The 22,904-nt window shown below is 46.5% G+C and overlaps 1 protein-coding gene across 5 annotated transcripts in view; it reads left to right on the top strand.

The window, feature by feature from the left end:
- KANSL1 (KAT8 regulatory NSL complex subunit 1) overlaps positions 1–22,904 on the top strand; it is a 65,189-nt gene that overhangs the window by 1,952 nt on the left and 40,333 nt on the right. For 2 of the 5 annotated variants that reach the window (XM_075846696.1, XM_075846692.1), the window contains exons 1-2: positions 10,391–10,789; positions 14,248–15,226. In XM_075846696.1, the coding sequence (XP_075702811.1) occupies positions 14,343–15,226 (884 nt within the window). In that variant the 5' untranslated portion in view covers positions 10,391–10,789; positions 14,248–14,342. Of the gene's footprint in view, positions 1–1,365; positions 1,577–3,900; positions 4,022–10,390; positions 10,790–14,247; positions 15,227–22,904 lie in introns of those variants that run through there. The other 3 variants (XM_075846693.1, XM_075846694.1, XM_075846695.1) reach the window with 3 other exon arrangements.

Below are 22,904 nucleotides of genomic sequence, written 5' to 3'. Positions count from 1 at the left end.
AGCTGCGCTCTCTTTCGCATTTTTGACTATAGACATCAATGTGGAAAAAAATACGCTGGGGAAAAAAATGCATCCAATTTTTTCATACAAAACCGCAAATGCAGTTTTAGATAGAAGCCATAAAACGCCATAAGTGGCCAGATTTGCTGACATATAGAACGCACTACAAACATGGCGGTTTTTTTTAGGTGCCATTTTGGTTTTTCACGGTTTTGGTTGTGTTTTATTTTTCAAAACCGTAGTAAGGGTTGGTTTGTCATTCTTTTCCCAGCAGTTAGTGGTGTTTTTCTTCCATAGACCTCCATAGGTTTTTTTTTTTCCCTCGTCGATGTGTGTAGCGTTTTTTTATGGTGTTTTTTTTGTGACACGTTTTTTTTCTCAGAATCTTTTAATCATATGGCCCACCACCAAAAAAAAAACACTAAAAAAGTGTGTGTGGCGGAAGCCTAAAAACTGGTACACAGGTCACGCAAGTAGTTGCGGTTTGGCAGAAACGCCCAAAAAATGAGGCTTCTTTTTTTTCCTCCCCACTTTCCAAAAGTCATAACTTCTTTATTTTTCCGTCGATGTAGTCCTATGAGGGCTTGATTTTTGCGGGATGAGTTGTAGTTTTTCGTAGCCCCATTTATTTTGCCATATAATGTACTAGGAAACGGGAAAATTATTCGTGGGGTAGAAAATTTAAAAAAACAGCGTTTCCTCCATGGTTTTTTTGCGCGCCGTTTTTACGGAATTCACTGCAATTAAAACAACATGTTAACTTTATTCTGTGGGTCAATACGATTACGGCGATACCAAATATATATCGTTTCTTCTATATTTTACTACTTTTACAAGTAAAACCCTATATATTGTAATAGCTGATACTTTTACGGACGCGGCGATACCAATTATATTTATTTATTTATTTTTTTACTATGCTCTAGGGGGAAATGGGAAAAGGTTTTTCTTTTTTTAACTTTTAATTTAATTTAATTTATTTTTTTACACAAAAAAAAACTTTATTTAACTCATTTTTCCTTATTTTATTAGTCCCGCTAGGGGACCTCAACCAGCGATCGCTAGATCGCTTGCACGATATACTGCAATACTAATGTATTGCAGTATATCGTGATTCTGACTGCCATCTATTAAGCCCTGCCGGCTCCCAGGCAGCCATAGCAACCATCGCCCCCCCGCGATTGCGTTGCGGGGGGAGCGATGAGCTGTTAGAGGGGGTCGCCCCCCTCTTTCTAACGATTTAAATGCTGCGGTCCCTATTGACATTTTTAATAAATGAGGCCTTGTTTGTAGACTTCAATTTCATAAGGCCCCCAACAAACATGGGACCTCAGCATTTGAGCCCCCCCCCCCCCGAAAAACGGCAAAAAATACGGGCATCAAGCCATAAATATGTTAACGTAATTTCATACAATTCATTCATATATGAAAATACATCTATTTTTATTTTTCTTTCTACAGATGCTTCTTGGCCAAGCGTGAGATCCCCATTGTCTTGTTTGCATGCGGTTTCAGCGTCATGGCGTCATACGTTCTGAAGCGTCCTGCCATCGCCCTGTGGATCTTCTGGATGCAGGTAACACATGTGAAGGACAGATTGTAAAATTTCTCACATTGGACATTGACTGTTTTTTTGCCCAGTCAGACATTTGCATGACAGTCTAAGGCCTTATTCAGATGAACGTATTTTACGTCCGTGTGCTGTCCATTGAAATAACTGACATCACAATCAATGGGGCTGTTCACACATGCAAGATGTTTCACGCAGCGTGTGTCTGTTGCGAGAAATTCCCCGCATATCCTATTTTAGTCCATTTTTTGCGGGCCTCGCCGCCCATTGAAATCTACAGGTGTGTGAAAATCACGGACCGCACGCGGAAGACATCAGTGGGCTGTCTATGTTTTTCACGCACCAGTTGCTAAAGAAATGATGAGGAAAAAAAAACAATTATTCCACACGAAAAGCAGACTGATACCACACGGAACTGAAACGCGGACGCAAAACGAACACGCTCGTCTGAATAAGGCCTAGATTTTTTTTCATAGACAAACTATGGACCGGGTCCACGGACGGGCAAATATGTCACTGACATCTGGTATGTGTCAGACATCTGTCCTCCGTCCTTAGGCCCTGAGTGCATTATTTATTTATACATGTGCCTAAGGCCCCTGCACATGGCCGTGCCCGTCATCACGGACGCCCGCGGACAGTCACCCGCATATCCGGGTCGTGCTCCCAAAATGACGGCTGTGCGCGTGGGGCCTAAGGCCTTGTTCAAACAGATTTGCTGCAGATTTCGCATGTATTTTTGAAGCCAAAACCAGGAATGGAACCTAAACAGAAGAAAAAAAATAATATAAAGGAAGGCCTTAAAGTGTTCCCACTCCTGGATCCAGTTCTGGTTTTGGCTTAAAAAATGCATGCAAAATCTGCATCAAATCTGCACAGTATGAACAAGGCCAAAGGCCTCCTTCACACAGAATTTTTCTGGCAATTTAAATTTCATCAAAATATGTGAGCGTTATTAAAACGTAACATGCGTTTAAGTGCCGTTTTTGGTGGCGTTTTTTATTTGGTGTCATTTTGTACATGCTTTTTTAGAGAAGCCTATAGGAAAAACGCATAAAAAAAGGCCATACCCAGAGCATGCTGCGTTTGGGGAAAAAAACCACCGCTGACCACAAAATTGCGTGAATAACGCCACAAACCAAAACGCAGTTGTGTGCAGTGCATTTTATATTTTACTTTAGACTTTAATGTAACATCTAAAAAAACGCAACAAAATGTGTGACTGCGGCCATGTTCACACTCTTAACAAAAAACGTCTGAAAATACGGAGCGGTTTTCAAGGAAAAAATGCTCTTGATTTTCAGCCGTTTTTTTAAGACACTCCCGTTTTTCGCTGCGTTTTTTTTTACAGCCGTTTTTGGAGCTGTTTTTCTATAGAGTCTATGAAAAACGGCTCAAAAAACGGCTCAAGAAGTGATATGCACTTCTTTTTCGCGGGCGTCTTTTTACGCGCCGTCGGAACAGAACGCCGTATTTCCCATTGAAATCAATGGGCAGATGTTTGTAGACGTTCTGCTTTCGATTTTTCAGGTGTAAACGCCCTGAAACATGCCTGAAAACGTGCGTGTGCACATACCCTAACCCTGGTTGTTCCAAGGCCCATGTCCGTGAAGATCTGACATCAGCTAATATAGGGATAAAATGGTTAAACCAAATATTTTAGGATGAAACGGCGACAAATCAGCAGTCATTTTCCCCGAAGACGATTATGCCTAGACTATAATATGTAATGTGGTTATGGTTTTACTGCCGGGTCAGGTTTTATGTCCAGCATCTGTTTCTGCGGTTCTGTTGCGGTTCTGTTGTATTGCCTGTTCCGCATCTTTTATTACTCGTAGAAAAGTGTCTGGATTTAATATACATTTCTGAAGCAGCTCGTACTGGAGAATTTCTCTTCTGTCGTAAGATATTAGCAGCTTGGGTGATCCTTGCGTTACGTGCCTGTTGCATAATCGCAACGATGAAATCCTGCATATGACACGTTGTGTTAGCTTTGCTGCCCTCCGGTGGTCACAGCCTGGTATTGCACTCCCATTTTTCTGAGCAAGCAGCAGTTGGCAATACCATTGAGACTGCAGGAAGGGTAGGTCTGATCTCCTATAAATGCGCATGTTTATTATATTAGGCATTATACATAAACTCCTATTCATCTGAACGCATGCGGTGCCATCTTCAGCAATGCCAGCCTTGCTTGGCCGGCTGTACTCATGCAGTGTGGATGTGAGGCTTAGATAGGCATGGTGCCCTCCCCTTGGGGGGGTTACATGGACTCATCCTGGTGTTGTGGACAGGGGAGGGGGTGTTGCAGGAGCTCACATTAGTGCAGCTTGTGTGTGGTTAGTGCAAAGCTGGAATATGATTCAGAGACAGCAGCAATGATCTGTGTTGTCTCGGAGCTGAGATCCGCAGCTTTTCTCTCGCCTGCGCGCAGGAACACCCCGTCGTCCGCCTGTAAGTACACGCTGTGCCTTTAATAGGGCTTACTTACACATTTGCCTTCGGTACACGCCTTCCAGACCTCTATTGTTTTGGAATTTCCCTCCATGTCAGCCTGCCATGCTAAGGAACCTCCCCACCAACCCCCGCTATTCTGCTGCAAAAGTGTAAGCTCTGCAGACTAGCTCCCCTCCCCCTACCTTTTTTACTTTTAGCATGACACATACTCATGAATACACTTTTAAAAACTACGTATTTATGTAACTTTTTCTTTTTTTTAGGGTATTATGGGAATTGTAGTTTTTTTTGTTGTCTTACAGCATGACATGCCTTGGCACGATCCGTCATTGCCACCTTTTTAGGTTTGCGTCCGTATCCTATTACGGGCTAAATATTAGAATTTTTGGGGGATTTATTACTTTGTATTGTATATTGCTGTAGAATTTACATTTTCACAGTCCATTGATAGTTCACTGTTATGTAAGACCGATGTAAGTGAGGTGTTAGGGGATGACATCAGCAATGTGCTCATTTTTGCTAATATTTTTTGGAGCAAATGAAAATCAAATGAGCCCTGGATGAGGGCAATTACGGTGGCGTAAACGGGCACATTGGCTGAATGTTATCAGGGCAGGCTGGGTTTTTGCCTAATGTACTGTGACCTCGTGGTTGGTGTCTAATGTGATAGAATTGCAGAGTACGGGGATGTGCGCTTTGTTTTCCGTTAGCACAATGAACCCCCTGCCTGCAGATTACCAGGACACCCCTGGATTGTATAGGAAAGAGATGATTATTCCATAGAGATGGTCAAGGCCGGTCTATATTATGATCATAATGGTGACTGCTTTAATCCCAAGTGTATTTGTTGGGGTCCTTCCCTTTCAATGACGGAGGACCATTGCATATGTTGTACTGTAGTGGGACAGGGTTATTATTCTATGTATGCAAAGCCTGCAATGTGAATGTCTAATGATCTGTAAGTCGTTTGGATTGTAAGCTCTTGAACCGGACTAAGGAGAGTGCCCTATGTCCAGCGTCACTATTAGATTGCAAGCTCTTCTGTACAGCGCTGTCGTTCTATAGTATACGTCAGGTTCTTGTATTGTGGAATAGGATGTCCCATTGTAAATAAAGGATAACTGATCTGCAATGTCAAGCGGTTTTATAGCCTGTAGACACGGGATGGAGCGTTTCCAGATCACGCGATTCCAGATCACGCGTTTCCAGATCACGCGTTTCCAGATCACGCGTTTCCAGATCACGCGTTTCCAGATCACGCGTTTCCAGATCACGCGATTCCAGATCACGCGATTCCAGATCACGCGATTCCAGATCACGCGATTCCAGATCACGCGATTCCAGATCACGCGATTCCAGATCACGCGATTCCAGATCACGCGATTCCAGATCACGCGATTCCAGATCACGCGTGCAATGAAGATCTTGTGAATCGCTTTTGAGTTTGTAGGATTAGAGATTGCTTTATAGCTATTTACTACGCTGCAGATTCCTAGTACGAGCTGCCAGCAGGGAGCTGCAGTGCTGTTTTATGGCACAGTCCTGTGTATTGAATGCTAGGCTAGTGCTCCTGCAGTGTGGGAGTCAGTTACAGCCCCTATCTGTAAGCAGGAACATGCTGCACTGAGCTGTAGGCAGCAGCATGCTTGTTTTGCATTGTGCCTGTGGGTTCTGCCAGGACTACATTACCCTGCATGCGTTGCTCTCTCCCCGCTGTGATGTCACGCCCCTCCCTATGTTGTTTGTGTTGTGCGAGGAAGGCTCTTTGGTGCATTCCTGGTGTGTGGAGGGCTCCCTCTAGTGGTCACTGCCGCAGCTGCTGACAGTGTGCTTTTATTTATAGTGTCAACATATCCTGCAGGGCTGTACAGTAGAGAACAAAGACTAGCGCTAATGCTAAGCTCAATGTGCTGAGGCACTCAAGATAATGAAGTTTTACTCGCTGTCTAAGGGCCCGGCTATGCGCGGCTTTCCGTTACGAATGCTCAAAAAAAACGACACAAAGTTTTGTTTGTAAAAATTTTTTGTACGCAAGAGATTATCGTTGGTTGAATTGTAACATGGAAATGGTTGACAGGTGACTTGTTCTACTGTATTACTAGTTTTGTAGTAGCCCATACGGAATATGTGAGCGAAAAAAATGGAGGCATTCTCCATCTCATGCTGTGTTACGGAGGCCTTCTCCCCCTGAAGCATTGCGTCTAGGGGAGAATATTGTGTCGTACCCGGGCACCGTATACGCCACCACAGAGTGCCAACGGGTCTGTAATGCCAAAGAAATCTGCACAGATTCAACAATGCATGTGACTAGGATTTTTTACGCTGTAAGTGAATGGGGTTTGTTAAAAAAAAACCTGCTATTCACTTACGTTCTACTGTACTTTTGTTGCAGAATTTTGGTGCAGCTTTTGCAACTGAAATTCTGGAACAAATATGCGATATGTGAACCCGGTCTTAGGCTATATTCAGATGGACGTGTGAAAAACAGAAGTTTTTCGCACCCGTGTGTGACCCGTTGTCACGGATCCCTCATAGACTTGAGTCTATTAAGGGATCCGTGAAAACGGACAAAGATAGGACATGTCCTATTTTTTCATGGGCCCCTTCACACGGTCTGTTAAAACAACAGACGTGTGAACAGCCCCATAGAAATACACGCTGCCGCGTGATGGCCGTTAAAAAAAAAAAAAACGTCCATCACACGTGCAATATATGCGTTCATCTGAATAAGCCCTAAGGGGGAGGTTTCCCACAGATATTGGCAACAAGTTCTTTTAATGTACAGTGCCCATGGCAGATCCAGCTCCGGCCTCCTTTACATCTCGTATGGGAGATCCGTTCTAGATTTGTGATCTAAAAGGAGCATAATTTCAAAGGGATCTGCTGACAATCGGTCGTCTTACAACTGGCCGCACACATCCAATAGCTGTCGGCCGTTTTAGGGGACAGCAGTTTTACCCGACTCCACTATAAGGGCGCGTTTACATGCGAGGATTTTGGCTGTGCACTAAAAACTGCATCAAAAATCGCTGTAAAAAAGAAAACCGCGAATTGCCGCTATTTCGCAATGTGGTTTTCAGACACGCATTTATTGTCCACGTTTCACCTGTAAAAAAATTGCAGATTAAAACCGTGGATATACCTTGTGCGGTTTTGCTGCGATTTTTGGAGATCTTGTTTACGGTGCGGCCAAAAACATTTAATCTAAATACACCGTTAACGTGCACGCTCGGCTCAGCCAAACGTACATGTTTATTTCAATGAGTAGGGGTGAATAAGCTACGTCCTGACCCGTCTTGCCGTGGCTTGTCTGCCGCGGGAACAACTGAAATCCAACATGCCCGCTCCTTTTTCTGGGAGGGCCTCATAGACATAAGATCGCTGGTCGATCCTGGCGTTATTGGCAGGTTCAGACGACTTTTTTTCTCGTATGTATAGAATTGCACAGTTGTGTTAGGGCTGTGAGATACAACTCTACGACCAGAAGATGCTCTCTAGACCGAACATACTGGCAAAAGGCAGCACGCCGGCCGCAGCAGAGTGATTAACATTCCCAGGGAGTGCCGTAATGCCGTACAGGTGTGTGTTCACTGTAGACATCCACACCCACAGCCGCACCAATGTCTGGAGTCCTGTACGTCAGGCACTTCTAGGTCCGTGTTATTTACACGTAATCTCGCCATGGACGCAATCATTTGCTCCAAATCAAAACAGTATTTCGACAACACCTATTAATTCCCGTATAGATAATCGTTGCGTCTACCGTAAGTTTTATGGTGGATGCAAATGTAGACTCTCTCTTTTAATGGGTCTCATTTATCCAAGCTTTTTAACAGAAAAATGGCTTGGTTGCCTATAGCAACCAATCAGAATGCAGCTTTCTTTTCTTAAACTGCTCTGGAAAAATGAAAGCTGCACTGTGATTGGTTGCCATGGGCCACAAGGCTTTCACTGAATAAATGAGGCCCGAATGTGTAAAAAATGTAAATAAAAACGGCAACAGATATGCAATAGCTTTCTGATTGATGGTCGCCTACAGGCAGAACCCCTGCCGATCCCCAGAATGAGATGGGGGGCACAGTTTTACCCCTGCGTAATGCTGCTTCCATCCATTCACTTGAATAGATCTGCGTTCCCTGTACGGCGGGCGGCCTAGACCTGTGCTGTGCAGGAAAACTGCCGACGCGTTCCCCCAAAACGGCGAGGGTCCCAGAGGCTGGCCCCCACCTGTCAAAGTGATTCCGTGTCCTAGCAACATTATAAACTGGGAATACCCCCTTAAGGGTTTAATAAATGCCGAAATTTACGAAGTTTAGAAAATGTACATGGTCGTCAAGGATAAAAGATGCGATTAATCAAGAATCCGGTTGCCATGGGTAACGCAATTGTTTATTATTTGCAGTTTTTTTCTAACCCCCTCCCCCCCCTCCAGTCGCTTTATTCAATAAAATGTATTGAAACCTTTGACCTAAAGAACCTTGTACATCCAGCGCTAGTACTGTGATTCCGTCAAAAATCCAGAACAAAATAGCGCAACATTCAGCCTTAATATGTCCGGTCAAGTCAATGGGTTCCGTCAGGCGCTGTTGGTGTCCATCATCTTGTGGATCCGGCACTTCCAGTACGTTAGTTTTTCTGTTACTACTGTGTGACGGAACAAAAAAACGGAAATAACGGCGCAGGTGTGAACGGAGCCTGACCTGTATATCTCGCTCTCGCAGCCCGTACGATTTTTCCTGGACTCTCACGACATCTTGACCTGAAGGGTTTATGTCCCAAACTTTTTTTTTTTCTGACCACCACGGCTAGATGTTGCCCATAGACCCCAGTGGCCGATCACTACCGGATCATGTCTTCGTCTGACATGTGGCTTCTCCCCTTTACAGCATTTTGTTCACTTATCATATCTGGTTCCCTGTCTTGACACGACCTTTGCCCCATCCATAAAATCCACTCACTGTTCCTCATGATGGTAAATACAGCAAAATAATGATCGATGACCATCCAGATTCTAAAGGCCCTACGAGCGCCGATCAATGAGACCATCGTTGGTCGGCGCTCATTTGCTCCTGTCACACGGAGCTTTGGATGGGGACGAGTGGTCGTTATCCGATAGGTTCCGGATTATCAGACCTAGGAAAGTACAGTGAATTACCTTTAACCCAGCATCTGTTAATCCGAAAAGTCTGATAATCCGGCACTTGTTTCCAGTACAATAAAAAATATAGAATTGCAGACAACGGAGCAGAGAGAATCGGGGAATGATCTGAACAATGGCCGTACACGTCAGAGAAAAGTTGCCCGAATCCGCTGATATCCGCAGGATCAATTCACGATCTTGTGTAGGACCCCCTCAAACTGTCCCCCACCAACAGATGTGGTTTGGGGGTGATTTCAATATGCCGATCCTTTGTTCCCGCGGGAGATAAGAGGTGTCTGGCAGCGGTTTATTTTCCTCTCCCGATTGACATAAATATGCACGTTTTCGACCCTGACCAGTGAGTTTTATATACTGTATACTTTACAGACTGTTTGATAATCCAGAATCTATCAGGTCCCATGGAGGCCGGATTAAAGGAATTTTATTGTGTATATAAAACTCACTTTTAACGGATTATCTGGAGTATCGGATGCTGGATTAAAGGGATTTTACTGTCGTGAGGTAGTCCTTTTATCAGAGGCGTATCTTTTAGAAGGTTTTTGGGCCCTAATGCAGAATTTACAACATGAACCCCCTACTTAGGCCTCATGCACGCAGCCATGCCTGTAATCATGGCCTGCGATTGCGGGCACGGCCGCCCACCAACGCTCGCGGGCTGCGGGCCGCAATTTCGTGCCGTGATCCCATACAAAGTATGGGAGCACGGCCCGTAAAAACTAAAAGTTGGACATGCGCCATAATTCCCGGCACGGACACCTATCCGTAGCGGTACGGAAAGGTGTCTGCGGCCAATAGAAGCAATACGGTCCGCAATTACGGAGATTTTTTTTACGGTCGTGTGCATGGGGCCTTTTTTTTTATCCATTTTTGCTGGGTTACTGGCTGTCGGCGCCAAATGTTTAAAAGTTTGTGGACATTTCGCTTTTTTTGTTTTGCTTGTGTTCATTTTTTACGGAAAAAGGAGTCCTACAGGACACGCCGATATGATAGAGGGTACCTCCGTCGTGCAATAGATAAGACTGCCGTATAACGTGTGATCTGCAGCCTGTACTTTTACCCTGAGATCATCTTTACCATTGATTCTATGTACTGCGCGGCCACACTGCCGTACCTCGGGCTGTCCACACGGGGGAGCCTGGGAGCAGCCGCCTTTAGTGTCAGTCCCCTCCTCTCCACGCTTCCTCCCCCCGATCTATCAGAGTCTCCACCTCCCCCTCCCTCGCAGTCTTCCTCTCCGTCCGTCTCTCTGACGGCGCCATTTTGCCCCTCTCCTCCCCAGGATCCGGCGATAGATAGGGGGGGGTCACTGCAGCACCCCCGTACCCCGTTTTGCCGCTCGGGGAGCCCCTCGGGCCGTTTTCTTCCCCCTGGGGTCGGTGCATTCTGTTCTTGGAACTCTTGACTAGGAAGCACGTTACATTTTTTTTTATTATTACCCCCCGACCTTCTCTATTGCCCCCCTGTGGGGGGGAGGAGGAGGAGAATTTTGTTGGATTGCAGGAGCACCGAGTGCAGGAGGGGCCCCTGAAGCCTGATCCTGGAGAGGGCCCCCTCCTCGCTGGACTGGCGGACTCTCACACTTCCCTCTTTGAGCTGCATCCTGTGTAAGTCTTTTTTGTATTCTGCTCTTCCCCCACCTTTAACCCTTTCCTGCCCCGTTCAGACTTTAAATGCCCCTATTTAAATAGCTCTTAAAGGGCCCCTGCACTCTCTAGCTCCCTAGTAACCCTTTGCATGCCACCGCCCTGAGCCTGCTTGGAGGGGGTGGGGGTGCATTTTCCTCATTTCTGGTTTGTTTGCCTGTAGCATTAGCGGTAGATCGGTCCATATAGATCACAGCTGTGTTAGTATTTATGTTCTGTAGGGGCTGTCATGTGACAGATGGAAGTGTGGCCGGTATTGTGGTGTATACAGGACCTGCCTGGTAAGGCCAGTATGCCCCCTGCTTGCTCCATCTTGCTGATTAATAAGGCTTTGCAGTCCTTGGCAGCCTTGCCCGCTCTCCTTTTTTATAATCTGGATGGCTTCATGCCGCTCGGTGGAGCCCCCCTGTTCTATTTCCCTTCATACCTATCCCAGCTTTTTCCTTCCCGCCTGCCCCCTCCTCTTGTAACCCGCACCCCTGTAGTAGTTGGGAGTCCTCCTTCCTCCCAGTGAACGCACTTTCCTTGTGTTGCTATCTCATCCGCATATCACTCAATGCAGCTTCCCACCCACCTCTTTCTCTTTTTGGGTCCTTTGTGTTCTGCATTGATCCTTCCTTGCCCTCGTTTCTTGCTGCTCTTTTTTGATCCCCCCCCCCCTTCTCCCGTCTTTACGTCCCACCTTTTTTGACCCTCTTCGACTATCACCTTCTCGCCCACTTCCAGCTGCTCTCCTTACCTTCGTGCCACCTGGGTCTGTGAGAGTCTTGGCTGTATGTTCTTCGCCTGTGTGGTTTACTCGTCCTAATTCCCCCTCTAATACTTCACAGTGTTCCCATTTACCTTTTATTAATGTCCGCCGCTCCGTAATGGTCTCCAGCCGAAACGTCCATGTCCCTATCACCTTTATTAGCGCCCTTTTAATATCTGTATTTTGCGGTATACTTGGACTCAGGATAGGCCATCAATAGCTGATGGGTCGGGGTCTGACTTCCGGGACCCCCGATGATTTTTCTACCCCCCGACTCTCCCATCTATCTGCCTCCAGGACCCTCCTCTCTGGGCCGTATCGTCTAGCTTAGATTGCAAGCTCTGGAGTCCTCTTACTTTCGCCTTTGTCTCCGGCTAAGTTCCTGCAGTGCTCGGAATTTATTATTCCGCCCTATAGGGCTGATGAACATGTTGGTATTTCTTTTCGCTGTCTTGTCTTGCTGACAGTTTCCTTACAGACATCACTTTGTGGAGCAGTAGAGACGATTCTGCTCCTTTATATAATACATTATTAGCAGTATGGTAGACCATGAATTTTGACTTCCCCGGTCTGTATTGTTGAGTTTGTGTAGTATGATAATATTGATGTAGGCAGGATTTAACAATGGTAATGTCAGCGTGCTGGGAAGCCGCCATATTTGTTGTTTTTGGCTCTGCAGGAAGTCACACGTCTTGTGTGTCACACCCCAGAAAGAGGAGTCTTGTGTAATTTGTTTCTTTGTGTGGTTCTTGTTTGTGGAGAACATTTTGGCTCATTTTACAGATTGTTGTCCTTGTTGGATGTGAAACCAGCCTTGGAGTGCCCCTCGTGTGGTCTTCAGAGCTCGACAGGGTGGACAATGTGCCCTAAAATTGGTGGCCGGCACTTGAGGAGTTTTCCGTTGATGTCTAAGAAAGTGCTTACTGGCAGGCCATGACTAAGGCCCCATGCGAGATGACTGTGCCCATAATCACGGTCCCTGATTACGGCCGCTGACAGCCACCTGCATTTGCGGTCCATGCAACCATATAAAGTATGGAAGCACAGTCCGTAAAAAGCAAAAAATAGGACCTGTCCTCTCTTTTGCGGAGACTTTCTACGGCGTGGACACCTTCCCGTAAATATACGGGAAGGTGTCCACCCGCCATAGAAGTGAATGTGTCCGTAAATACGGACTAAATCTACGGTTGTCTGCATGGGGCCTAAAGGTCTAGGACTAAAGTTGCCCGTACACGTTGGTGGGCCAAACCCGCCGACCATCTCTCCCGATGGCAGATGTTTGAGTAGTGAAGGATTGGGCATGTTTTGATTTCAGCATGCCCAATCCTTTGTTCTCATGGGAGATAACACAGCAAATTTTTCGAACATTTGGACAGGTCTTTGTCCAGCCCTAGGATAGGGTGGACAGTTGTAGCTCACAAATGGAGACTGAGGTTAGAGGGTTGCTCCCATCTCGGACATTTATGGCATATCCATAGGATATGCCATTGATGTTTGATTGAAGTGGTCCCACCTCTGGTACCCGCACCTATATCTAGAATGAGGACCCACGATCTTGATCCTACCCTATGTCAATGGGCTCCAGCCACTGGGTGACGAGGTGGCCGGGTTTTCCTGAAACAGCTGAGAGCGTTTTGCTACTTGGTTTCTGAAACTCCCAAGTAAATGGGAGTCACGGACACAACGTAGCATATTGAGCCGCGCTGTTTCAGTTGCTCGCTGTGCTACACTGTGCTCTGCTGTTTCCAGAAACCCGGCGACCTTGTCAGCCACTGGCCATAGCCAGGCGGCAGCAGGTAAAACGGTGGTCAGGGGGTCCATGTTCTAGAGATGGGTTTGGTTCTCCTCTAGGACCACCATCTATCGGACATTTATGCCATATCTTGTAGATATGCCATAAATGTCCAAGGTGGGAAACCCCTTCAAATGTTAGGGCTTTTAAGAGACGACATGGAAAAAGTGGTGAGACACAAAAAATCAAGCACGTCCTGGAGACCATGCGATTCTGTAGCTCGAGTTGTGAGGGCATGTCCGAAAGGGAGTTTGTGATGGCCTAGACTAGACGGCCAGGTTGTGTTACGCTGAAGTGTAGATTGTGAATTTTGAGGTTGTTCTGGATGCGTTAAGTAAGTAAGGCTCTGTTCATGTCTCCGTGGTTTCTGCATGACGGATATCGCCGGTGACCAACGGACGCCATTCACAAAGCGGCTCCTAAATGCAATGCTGATTTGTCCACCATTTTGTATACCTGCAATGGCAAAACACGAGGGCTTTGTATGTCTTTTGTTTTTTGTGTATGGGTATATTGTTGTATAATTTTTATGATTTATTTTCACATTTCTAACCATGTGTTATTGGGCCGTTTGGAAGCCCCAAAAGAGATAAAAGGGGCCTGGGTACTAAAGTGCCACTAATCCGTTTTCTCATCTCACTCTCTCATATTTGGGTGAATAGGCCCAGGCCATTTTTTTTTTTCCATGGACTTAGGTTCCGAATTAATCCTTTATGGACCTTTTTTGTACCCCCTTTAATAGTCTGCAATGCTTTGTACTTGAGGGTATCCCTTTGGTGGCCTCCATCTATGGTTTCACTGCAGCATATAAGTATAAATCTATATATTTTCAATAGTATGATGTTAATTGTTTTTTTGTTTTTTTTTTACCTATAGGTATCCCTCATTGGAGTTGCCTGGGGGCAGTGTGGCCAACGTCAGCCCCCCCTCTGGGGAAACATCCCCCTCCCCTGCCCTATTCCTTGTGCTGAATGGCTGCGATGGCACCTGCTCTCACTGACCCTGCCCCTGACGCCCACAACCTGCACTTCAAGCTGGCGCCCCCATCTTCCTCCCTCCCCCTTGGTGAGACCAACGGCGGCTGTCTTCCTCCACCTGCCCCGCCAGACCTGGTAACCAACTACAGTGGGACACCTGGAAAATTGGCTGGAGTTTTCACTCCACGGTCTATCTTGTCTCAGTCACTGTGTCGGGGGCGTTCCTCCATTTTGGAGCTCAACCTGGAGGAGCTGAGAGGCATTGCCAATTCCGGAAGAGGGGGCCAAGGAGGACCTTTAAATGGACTGGCCAAAAGAGCTGCAAAGCCAGCTGTGGACAAGCCCCCAAGCCTTGCCATTCCTGCTTTGGATCCTTGGGTCAAAGCCCCAGTTGTACCTCCAGGATCTCCTGCTGAGGAACATGAACAGAAGGGGTCTCGTGTTGAGCATAGTTCTGATACACGCTTGAAAGCCTTGTTACGGCGCCATGGGGAGATGGAAAAGAGGGCGCGATCAATCCAAAAGAGGCTTCAGTTGGTCCAAGCAAAGCAGGTTGAACGTCATCTCCATCAACAGCTAGGCGGTCTGGTAGGGGCAGCATTTGGTCGGGGTCCAGACGTTCCTCGCAATCGTTTGACTGTAGTGACACGTAAAGCTGATGCCCAGCGTAGAGGAGAAGTGGGCAGTGGCAACGCGGATGCTTTTTTGAAGGGAACAGCTGGTGAACTAGAGAGGCTGAGCTGCTCGGGTTCTGCCACTTTACGGGCGTGCGAGCGAGGATTTGACTCTGATGCCACAGAAAGTAGTTCAGGAGGGGACTCTGATGCAGAGGAGGATGAACTGAGACAAGTGGACACCCAGCAGAGCCACGTACCTCTGTGAGTAGTTTCCTAATCCTATAGTTTGGGTCACCTCAAGGACCAATCTATGGGAAAAATTCCTGTGCAAATCTAATGGTATCGGGGCAGTTCTGTTGCTGTTGATAGATCCATCAGTAGTTTTTGTTTTTTTTCATGTTAAGTCCTCAAACGATTACCTGCATATGTCAATGAGTAGGAAATCATTCAACGTCTGTCTGATATCGGCACCCCCTTTCCTTATGCCCTATTACGACCCCATTATAACCATGTAAAATGTTATTATCGATTTGTTAATATTGCTATTATGTTTTGGTGTTTGATTTGGATTTCAGTTGTTATGGGGTTACATGGCTGATAATCTGGGGGGGGGGGCCTCAAAGACCTACTGTGTATAGATAGTCGTACTAGTATATATGGGATTCATGCAATCTCGGTCATCAGTCTTAAAGGGGGAGTCCACTTTTCAAGGTGTTTCGAGAGCCTGGGTTTGCTACTTCGCGACCGACTACACTGAGCTGTTGTATCGGCGTACATCGTAATAAGACTTGACCGCTAGTCTATAGAGATTAATAGTATCTTTGTGGCGCCATGGACCATGTGAAGCAACTAAGCTAAGAAGCCACTTGGCAACCAACATCTGGGAAGGAAGTCTGATTTTACAGAGGTGATGTGGTCGCAGTGAATGTAAATTGCAAGTTGTCACATCTTTATATTATTTGGCTTCTGAATATCTTAAACTACTTGGTGTAGGTGTCATTTGTATTGGAGCTCGATTGCAAGCTTTTCTGGAGCAGGAGAGGACGCGACGGGTTATCCTCCCTAAACTGCTGAATTTGTGTTGTGGAGTAAGTTAAAGGGGTTTTCCATTTTAGACATTTATAGCAGCTCCATGTCTGATCGATGCAGGTCCCAGCTCTTGTACCTGCAGCTATATCGAGATTTCGGGGTCACACAACCCCCATCCTGCCTGTTAAGGTGGTTGCTGGCCGCTTATTCCGCGCAGGGTACTGTGTGGAGGGGGGCCATGCATGCCTGCGACTCTCCATTATGTACTATGGGGTTATGGAAACAGCTGAGCAAGCGCTGCTTGGCTGTTTCCATAACTCCAATAGAACATTATGGAGAGATCTGCATCTCAATACAGGTGCGAGTCCCTGAGCTGGGACCTGTGGATATGCCATAATGTCTGCTGCCTCGAAAAACCCTTTAATGATGTTAAAGGTTACTTAAAAGTTGAATGGCCTCTCTGTATAAAGTACAAGTTGTAGAAGTTGCCTTGCGTTCCTATGGTGAGTGCAAACGCCTTATTATAACTGATAACGGACAATCAATACATTACCTTGCCGTGTGCTTGTTCTAAAAATTACCTAGTGTCTGATAAAAGGTCATTAAAATTTACTAGGTTTCTAAGGGCTTATTCATACGAGCATGCTCGTCCGCGTGACGGCCGTTAAAACAACGGCTGTGACACAGACTCGATGTATTGTATGTCAATGGGGCCGTTCACACGACGGTTGTTTCAACGGCGCGTGTGAAGGGTCCGTGAAAAAATAGGACGTGTCCTGTTTTCCTGCGTGTCACGCATCCCTCCATAGACTAGTTTATGGGGATCCATGACAACGCGTCCTGTACGGATGCACCTCAGACGTGAAAAATGCGTTTTTTCACATCGGAGGTTAGCTACGCTCGTCTGAATGTAGCCTAAGGGTTATAAAGACTCTTCAAAAATGTTACCTCTTTACCCCCTCTTCTCTATTTCTTTAAGATTAATGTAGTTTGTGTGAATATTGTTTCCGAAGCTTTCGCTTTCCGTTGCTATATTGGTGTACACATCACGTTAATTTATAGGTGGAAGCAGCATAATAGGATCCCCCTTGCGCTAGGGATCTCGCAGCAGGGACCCCCTTGCGCTAGGGATCTCGCAGCAGGGACCCCCTTGCGCTAGGGATCTCGCAGCAGGGACCCCCCGTGCGCTATGGATCTCTGAGCAGGGACCCCCCGTGCGCTAGGGATCTCGGAGCAGGGACCCCCCCTTGCGCTAGGGATCTCTGAGCAGGGACCCCCCCTTGCGCTAGGGATCTCTGATCAGGGACCCCCCCTTGCGCTAGGGATCTCTGAGCAGGGACCCCCCCTTGCGCTAGGGATCTCGCAGCAGGGACCCCCCCTTGCGCTAGGGATCTCGCAGCAGGGACCCCCCTTTGCGCTAGGGATCTCGCAGCAGGGACCCCCCTTTGCGCTAGGGATCTCGCAGCAGGGACCCCCCTTTGCGCTAGGGAGCTCGCAGCAGGGACCCCCTTTGCGCTAGGGAGCTCGCAGCAGGGACCCCCTTTGCGCTAGGGATCTCGCAGCAGGGACCCCACAGCAGGGTCCCCCTTGCGCTATGGATCTACACCTCAGTCATACATCAAATGCACCATGGTAAGCTCTCTTGCACATGACCGAGTGCCACTCGGGTTGTTTTTCACGGCATCAGAGTGGAGCCCGATAGTTTTCATGGACCCATTCACGACAGTGGGTAAATCCGGTCTGTGAAAACGCACCTGACTCTGCGAACCGTGGAAAGATAGAACATGTCCTATCTTTCCATGGATCACGGACGGGACTCGGGTGGCACACAAGGTCGTGTGCATTAGGGCTAAGAGATGGCTGACCCTACATAGTTTTTAGGGAGGGCCGCTGCAAGTAGCCATAACTGTAAAGCCGGCCTTACACAATGTGGCCCATCAATCGTATGTTGGATCATTCGTACAAACGTTGACCATGAACATGCCAGACTAAACTGAAAGAGCAGGGACTTGGTTAAAAAAAAAAGTGTCATATACCAGAGTTCACTCAAAGTGGCGAATAATCGGCTGGCGATCATGCCATACATGCCTAGTTTCAGCTGACGATGGCCAAAACAAATCCAATATCACAGATCACTTTTTTTTCTTTTTTGGAAGACCGTGACGCCTTGGAGGAGCAGGGTACCCTTGTGTCCTAGATGTGATGCCAACTGTTGGACCCCCATCGATCAGGCGTTTATGGCATATCACGTAGATATGCTAAAAAGGTCTACAGTGGAAATACACATTTAAGGTGCTAGATTACATCATCCTTTTAAATCTAGTGACCTATAGAGGTGGCGGGCATTGGTTCCAACCCGCTACCTACCAGCAATAATAAGACGACTTCTAGAGCTCTATGTCCAACAGATAGTAATGATGTGGGCTATACAGCAAGTAATGATTGACCCGTGCCAACAACCATGGTGGACCTCAGGTGATTCTTTCCTTTCCTCACTGAAAGTAATGATGAATGTTGCCATATATTGAACCAACCTTACCCAGTTAGGTACAGGGCCAAAGACTTCCATTTGATGGGCAGGAAGAAAGTGCGGAGGCCACTGATCAAAGGGATCCAAGAACGGGCTAATCCACCTTGACTGTTGGTGCCAAAGAGGCATCAAGTTGTACATGGGCACCCGTGGTCATCAGTTGGGTTTCAGCTTCGGAGCTAGTCTGTTTTTATGGCCTTAGTATATAATGAATTCTACGTTTTCATCTTGTTGACGCTTCAAAAGCTTCTCTGTCCTCTTTAGTTAATATATATTTCATGTCCCGAGCCCCTTTTTAATTGTGTATTCTCTACGGGAGTGTAGGCAGCATGCATAAGTATTTCTTCAATGCAGTCTTTGCCACAGCTGTTGCCAGCTGAATTGGATTCTGGTCCGATGTGTGGCACAGGGCACTGTGAGACTCTTTGTATTCGGCTAGGTGGGGAATGACTGAGCTCTGTTCTTTTCTACAATACTGAGTAAGTGAGCGTGGCCGGCCCTTGCTGAAAACTCGACCCTATGGTCAATAATTCTCCGATTGTGAAGCTGCAGATCGTATCAGTTACGGATAGAGAATGCCCGTCAGCGTCGTGGGCATGTCTTCTGCATATAACTGGGTTTGGTGCCTCAGCTGCTAGATTTACTCCATTAGTAAAATTGATTTTCCTGTATACTTGCTTTCTGAACACTCCTCGCCCTTGCTATCTTACATGGCAGGAGTTGTGCCCATCTTTATTACACAGGCCGTGTTTGTGCTTTTTCTGCCAGGCCCTTGTCGATTCTCATACTTCTCGGTGTAATGAGCTGCATCATTCACACTCCTGCCAGTCCTAGTGGTAGCAGTTTGTCCATAAAGCTATATTTCCATTCTTTGCATTTCTACCCGTGCCCACTGTGTCGCCGAGAGGCGGGCGTTATTACCATGGTAACCTGCGTTTCCCTTCCAGCCAGTAATATCCCTGGATTTTTTGGCATTCCTAGAATTCCTGGCTGTGGGGGTGTTAACTCTGCCACTGCCGTGGTGACAGATAAGAGCCCCTATGCAGGTGGCCTACGTTAAAATGCTCTCCTCCAAATATAAAGCCGTGAGTGCATTTAACCCAGGCCCTGCAGCGCTATAACTTTCTACTATTGATGCATTGAGGATATTAGTAGTTACTGTGACGCTTCTCTTCTATAGTAGACCCCCATCTTTGGCTCCATGGACAATAATACTAGAGGTGTACAGCAATGGTGTTGCTTCTCGCTGCCCTAGACTGTGGCGTTGCTTATTTCTTAGGTCTATGAGGCGTCTTGTATTTGTTTCATGTTGCGTCTTCAGACGCTATGGGGCCAGTTACCCTAAGGGCCAATTCACACAGAGTTTTTTGACGCGGAAACCGCGTCGCAAAACGCGCCAAAAAAAACGGTTGAAAATGCCTCCTATTGATTTCAATGGGAGGCGGAGACGTTTTTTCACCGCGAGCGGAAAAACCGGCTCGCGGGATAAAGGGACATGCCCTATCTTTGGGCGTTTACGCCTCTGACCTCCCATTGACATCAATGGGAGGCAGAGAAAGTTTATTTCGCGACATTTTATGCCCGCGGCGCTCAATGGCTGCAGGCAGAGGAAAATCTGCCTCAAAATTCCGTTTGGAATTTGAGGCAGTTTTTCCTCCTGCAAGAAACTCAGTGTGAACCCAGCCTTAAAGGGTCATTAGGAGATGTTTTTACGTTCCATGTCTGATCACTGATGGAATTTGGTAGAGCACCAAGTTGGGATCTCTCCTAGACTGAATGGATCTTCTACCTGCGGTACAAGATCTTCAGCTCTAAAACCGGCAGTGTGAACTGTATTCAACCATATCATCTGTTGTAGATCACACACTGCAAATTTCAGCAAGGGGTGGCATTGCTCTTTGTTGTTTTGGCAATGGAGAATTAAGTGATGCAACTTGGCGCCACAGTTACTGTTGGCATCAAACCCAGTGCATATTAAGGTGCCAGTCTTGCCCTGTGCCTGTACTCGCATGGCATTTATTAACCTGCTGGTATATTGTTATACCGTATGGTTTCTTTATGGAAATATAAAGCAGGTTACTGACCAATGTAAATTCTGCCAGGATTCTGCCCACTTTCTCCCACTGTTCCAAGACGTCTAGTTTATATATGGCGACCGTGGATTGTCATCCTTCTGACATTTATGGTTTCGCGTGACTGCGTTGTGCGGGGCTCTGGCCGGGATGTACGTCTTTGCGGGGAGTGCATGCAGGCCCCTTACGGGGTATTATAATGGGAAGTTACTCTTTCCTAGGTTCCGCAAAGCCCATGTAGTGTTTAAAAGGGTTGTCTGAGATCCTCAGTCACCACAGTAAGGCCTTATGCACACAACCGTATTTTTGGGACCGCAATTTATCTGCATTTTTACGAATAAATTGCGGACCCATTCTTTCTATAGCCCCATGCACATGACCATGATTTACACGGATAGGTGTCCGCACGGCAAAAACTCAGGACAAGTCATTTTACGGTCTGGATTTGCAGATTCACCAATACCGGTGAATTGTTGTGGATCCATGAGTCTGGATGACAAACTGATGCGACAGATTGCAACAGACCCGTGGTTTTGCGGACCGCAATACCAAAACGGTCGTGTGCATAAGGCCTTAATGTTAGAAGAAAGGTTACCCACTTTTCAAATCCCCCCCCCTGCCGCACCTTACCCGATACTCTGGTGATCCCTGCCGATCCTGCAGCGATGACATCATGTACATCATTCACTTGACCGCTGCAGCCAATCGGGCCTCAGCGGCCACGTGTCGTGCATTCAGGCAACGTTATGATGAGGGGCATAACATCTTGGAGGGCATCTGGGTTGTATATGGGTGTGCATGAGACAATGAGCTTCCTACATGCAGATGTAGCTGGTGTCCTTATACTGTTACCATTATGATAAATGGCTGCCGGAGCGGGTTTTGTGTTTTCGGAGCACATGGGTTATTTAACGTCTGCCTCCTATCCATCTGCTCTCCATCCATTTCCAGCCCGTCGGCGACCTACTTCTTTCTCTCGCTTTTTTTCATTCGCCATCCGCCCCCCCCCCCCCCCCCTTTCTCACAAGACATTCCCACAACCTTGGATGGTATCAGCTGGGGTTTAAGGACAAGGTTGGCAAGGGACAGTCTGTTTCAAATAATATGCTTCTCTTCGGGTTTTTGTGGTAAAGTTTTATATTTCCTACTACCCTAGATTGTGGCTGTCGAGCAACTTCCGTGACTGACATGACTATTTACAGGGACTGTACAGATCCCTATTGTTTTGGTTGGTCCCACAAACGTTATTGCGTGACTGGCGTTGGTCGCAGCGGATAAAGTTGTAATGCAAAAGTGTTGCATGCTGTGGTACAAGTTGATGCGTTCTCCTAACCTTATGGCAGTGCTGCTTATACGTGGCCATATTGTGGAAGAACACGCCATACGTTGCACTTCTATTCATGCAAAGATTTCCAGAGGTTCTTAGAAATGGAGATAGAAGTAATGATTGTGGTGGCGGGAATTTTATTTAGGCATCCTTTCCCATCTCCCATTCCCAGGTGTAGGATTAGTTGTTCACTTGACGTTTTGCGATGTACAAGTTAAACATATCCATAGGGCTTGATTAGCCCAATAGCGGCTAAAAGTGTATCCTTTTGGCCTCCAGGCTGATATACGTAAATATACACGTTCTTTTTTTTTTTTTTTTTTTTCAAGGGTGATGTAGCGTAGTAGACTATGCTTTTCCATCTTGCAAAAAAATTTATATCGCGCAGGATATGATTGTTTTTCTTTTTTAACAAGGGGGCCCATGGGTGACGGATGCTACTGTATGGCTTACGTCACCTGAATAACATTAAGGCACACGGACTTGGAAAGTCACCCGTATTTGCGGGCTGTGCTCCCATTATAAAGTATAGGAGCACGGTCCGTAAATAAAAAAATAGGACCTTCTCTTTTATGCGGGTCATTTCTATGGCCTGGACACTTACCCGTAAATATACAAGAAGGTATCCAGGGGCCATAGAAATGAATGGATCCGTATTTTTATCCGCATATACAGATCCGTTATTTGATAGCCTTTTATGATGTATACATTAAACGGTTATCATCATAGTCTATGGGCGATGGATGCGTTAAACAGGCGCCTAACAGTGGTGTCCATTGACCATAGACTATAATGGCATCTGTTTAACGAATACATCATGGATTCTAATTACCCGAATTCACGATGTATCCAATTTAAGGCTTCGTTCACATCTGCGTCAGGGCTCCGTTCATTGGTTCCGTCTGAGCTTTCCGTCAGGGGAACCCATAAACGGAAGCCTGATTTATTTTAATTTTTTTTTAAATTTTTTATTTTTATTTT

This window comes from Rhinoderma darwinii, chromosome 13 (assembly GCF_050947455.1).
Source record: "Rhinoderma darwinii isolate aRhiDar2 chromosome 13, aRhiDar2.hap1, whole genome shotgun sequence".
Taxonomy (NCBI): domain Eukaryota; kingdom Metazoa; phylum Chordata; class Amphibia; order Anura; family Rhinodermatidae; genus Rhinoderma; species Rhinoderma darwinii.
The sequence above is the reverse complement of the archived record's forward strand: the minus strand, read 5'-3'. Positions and strand labels throughout refer to the sequence as shown.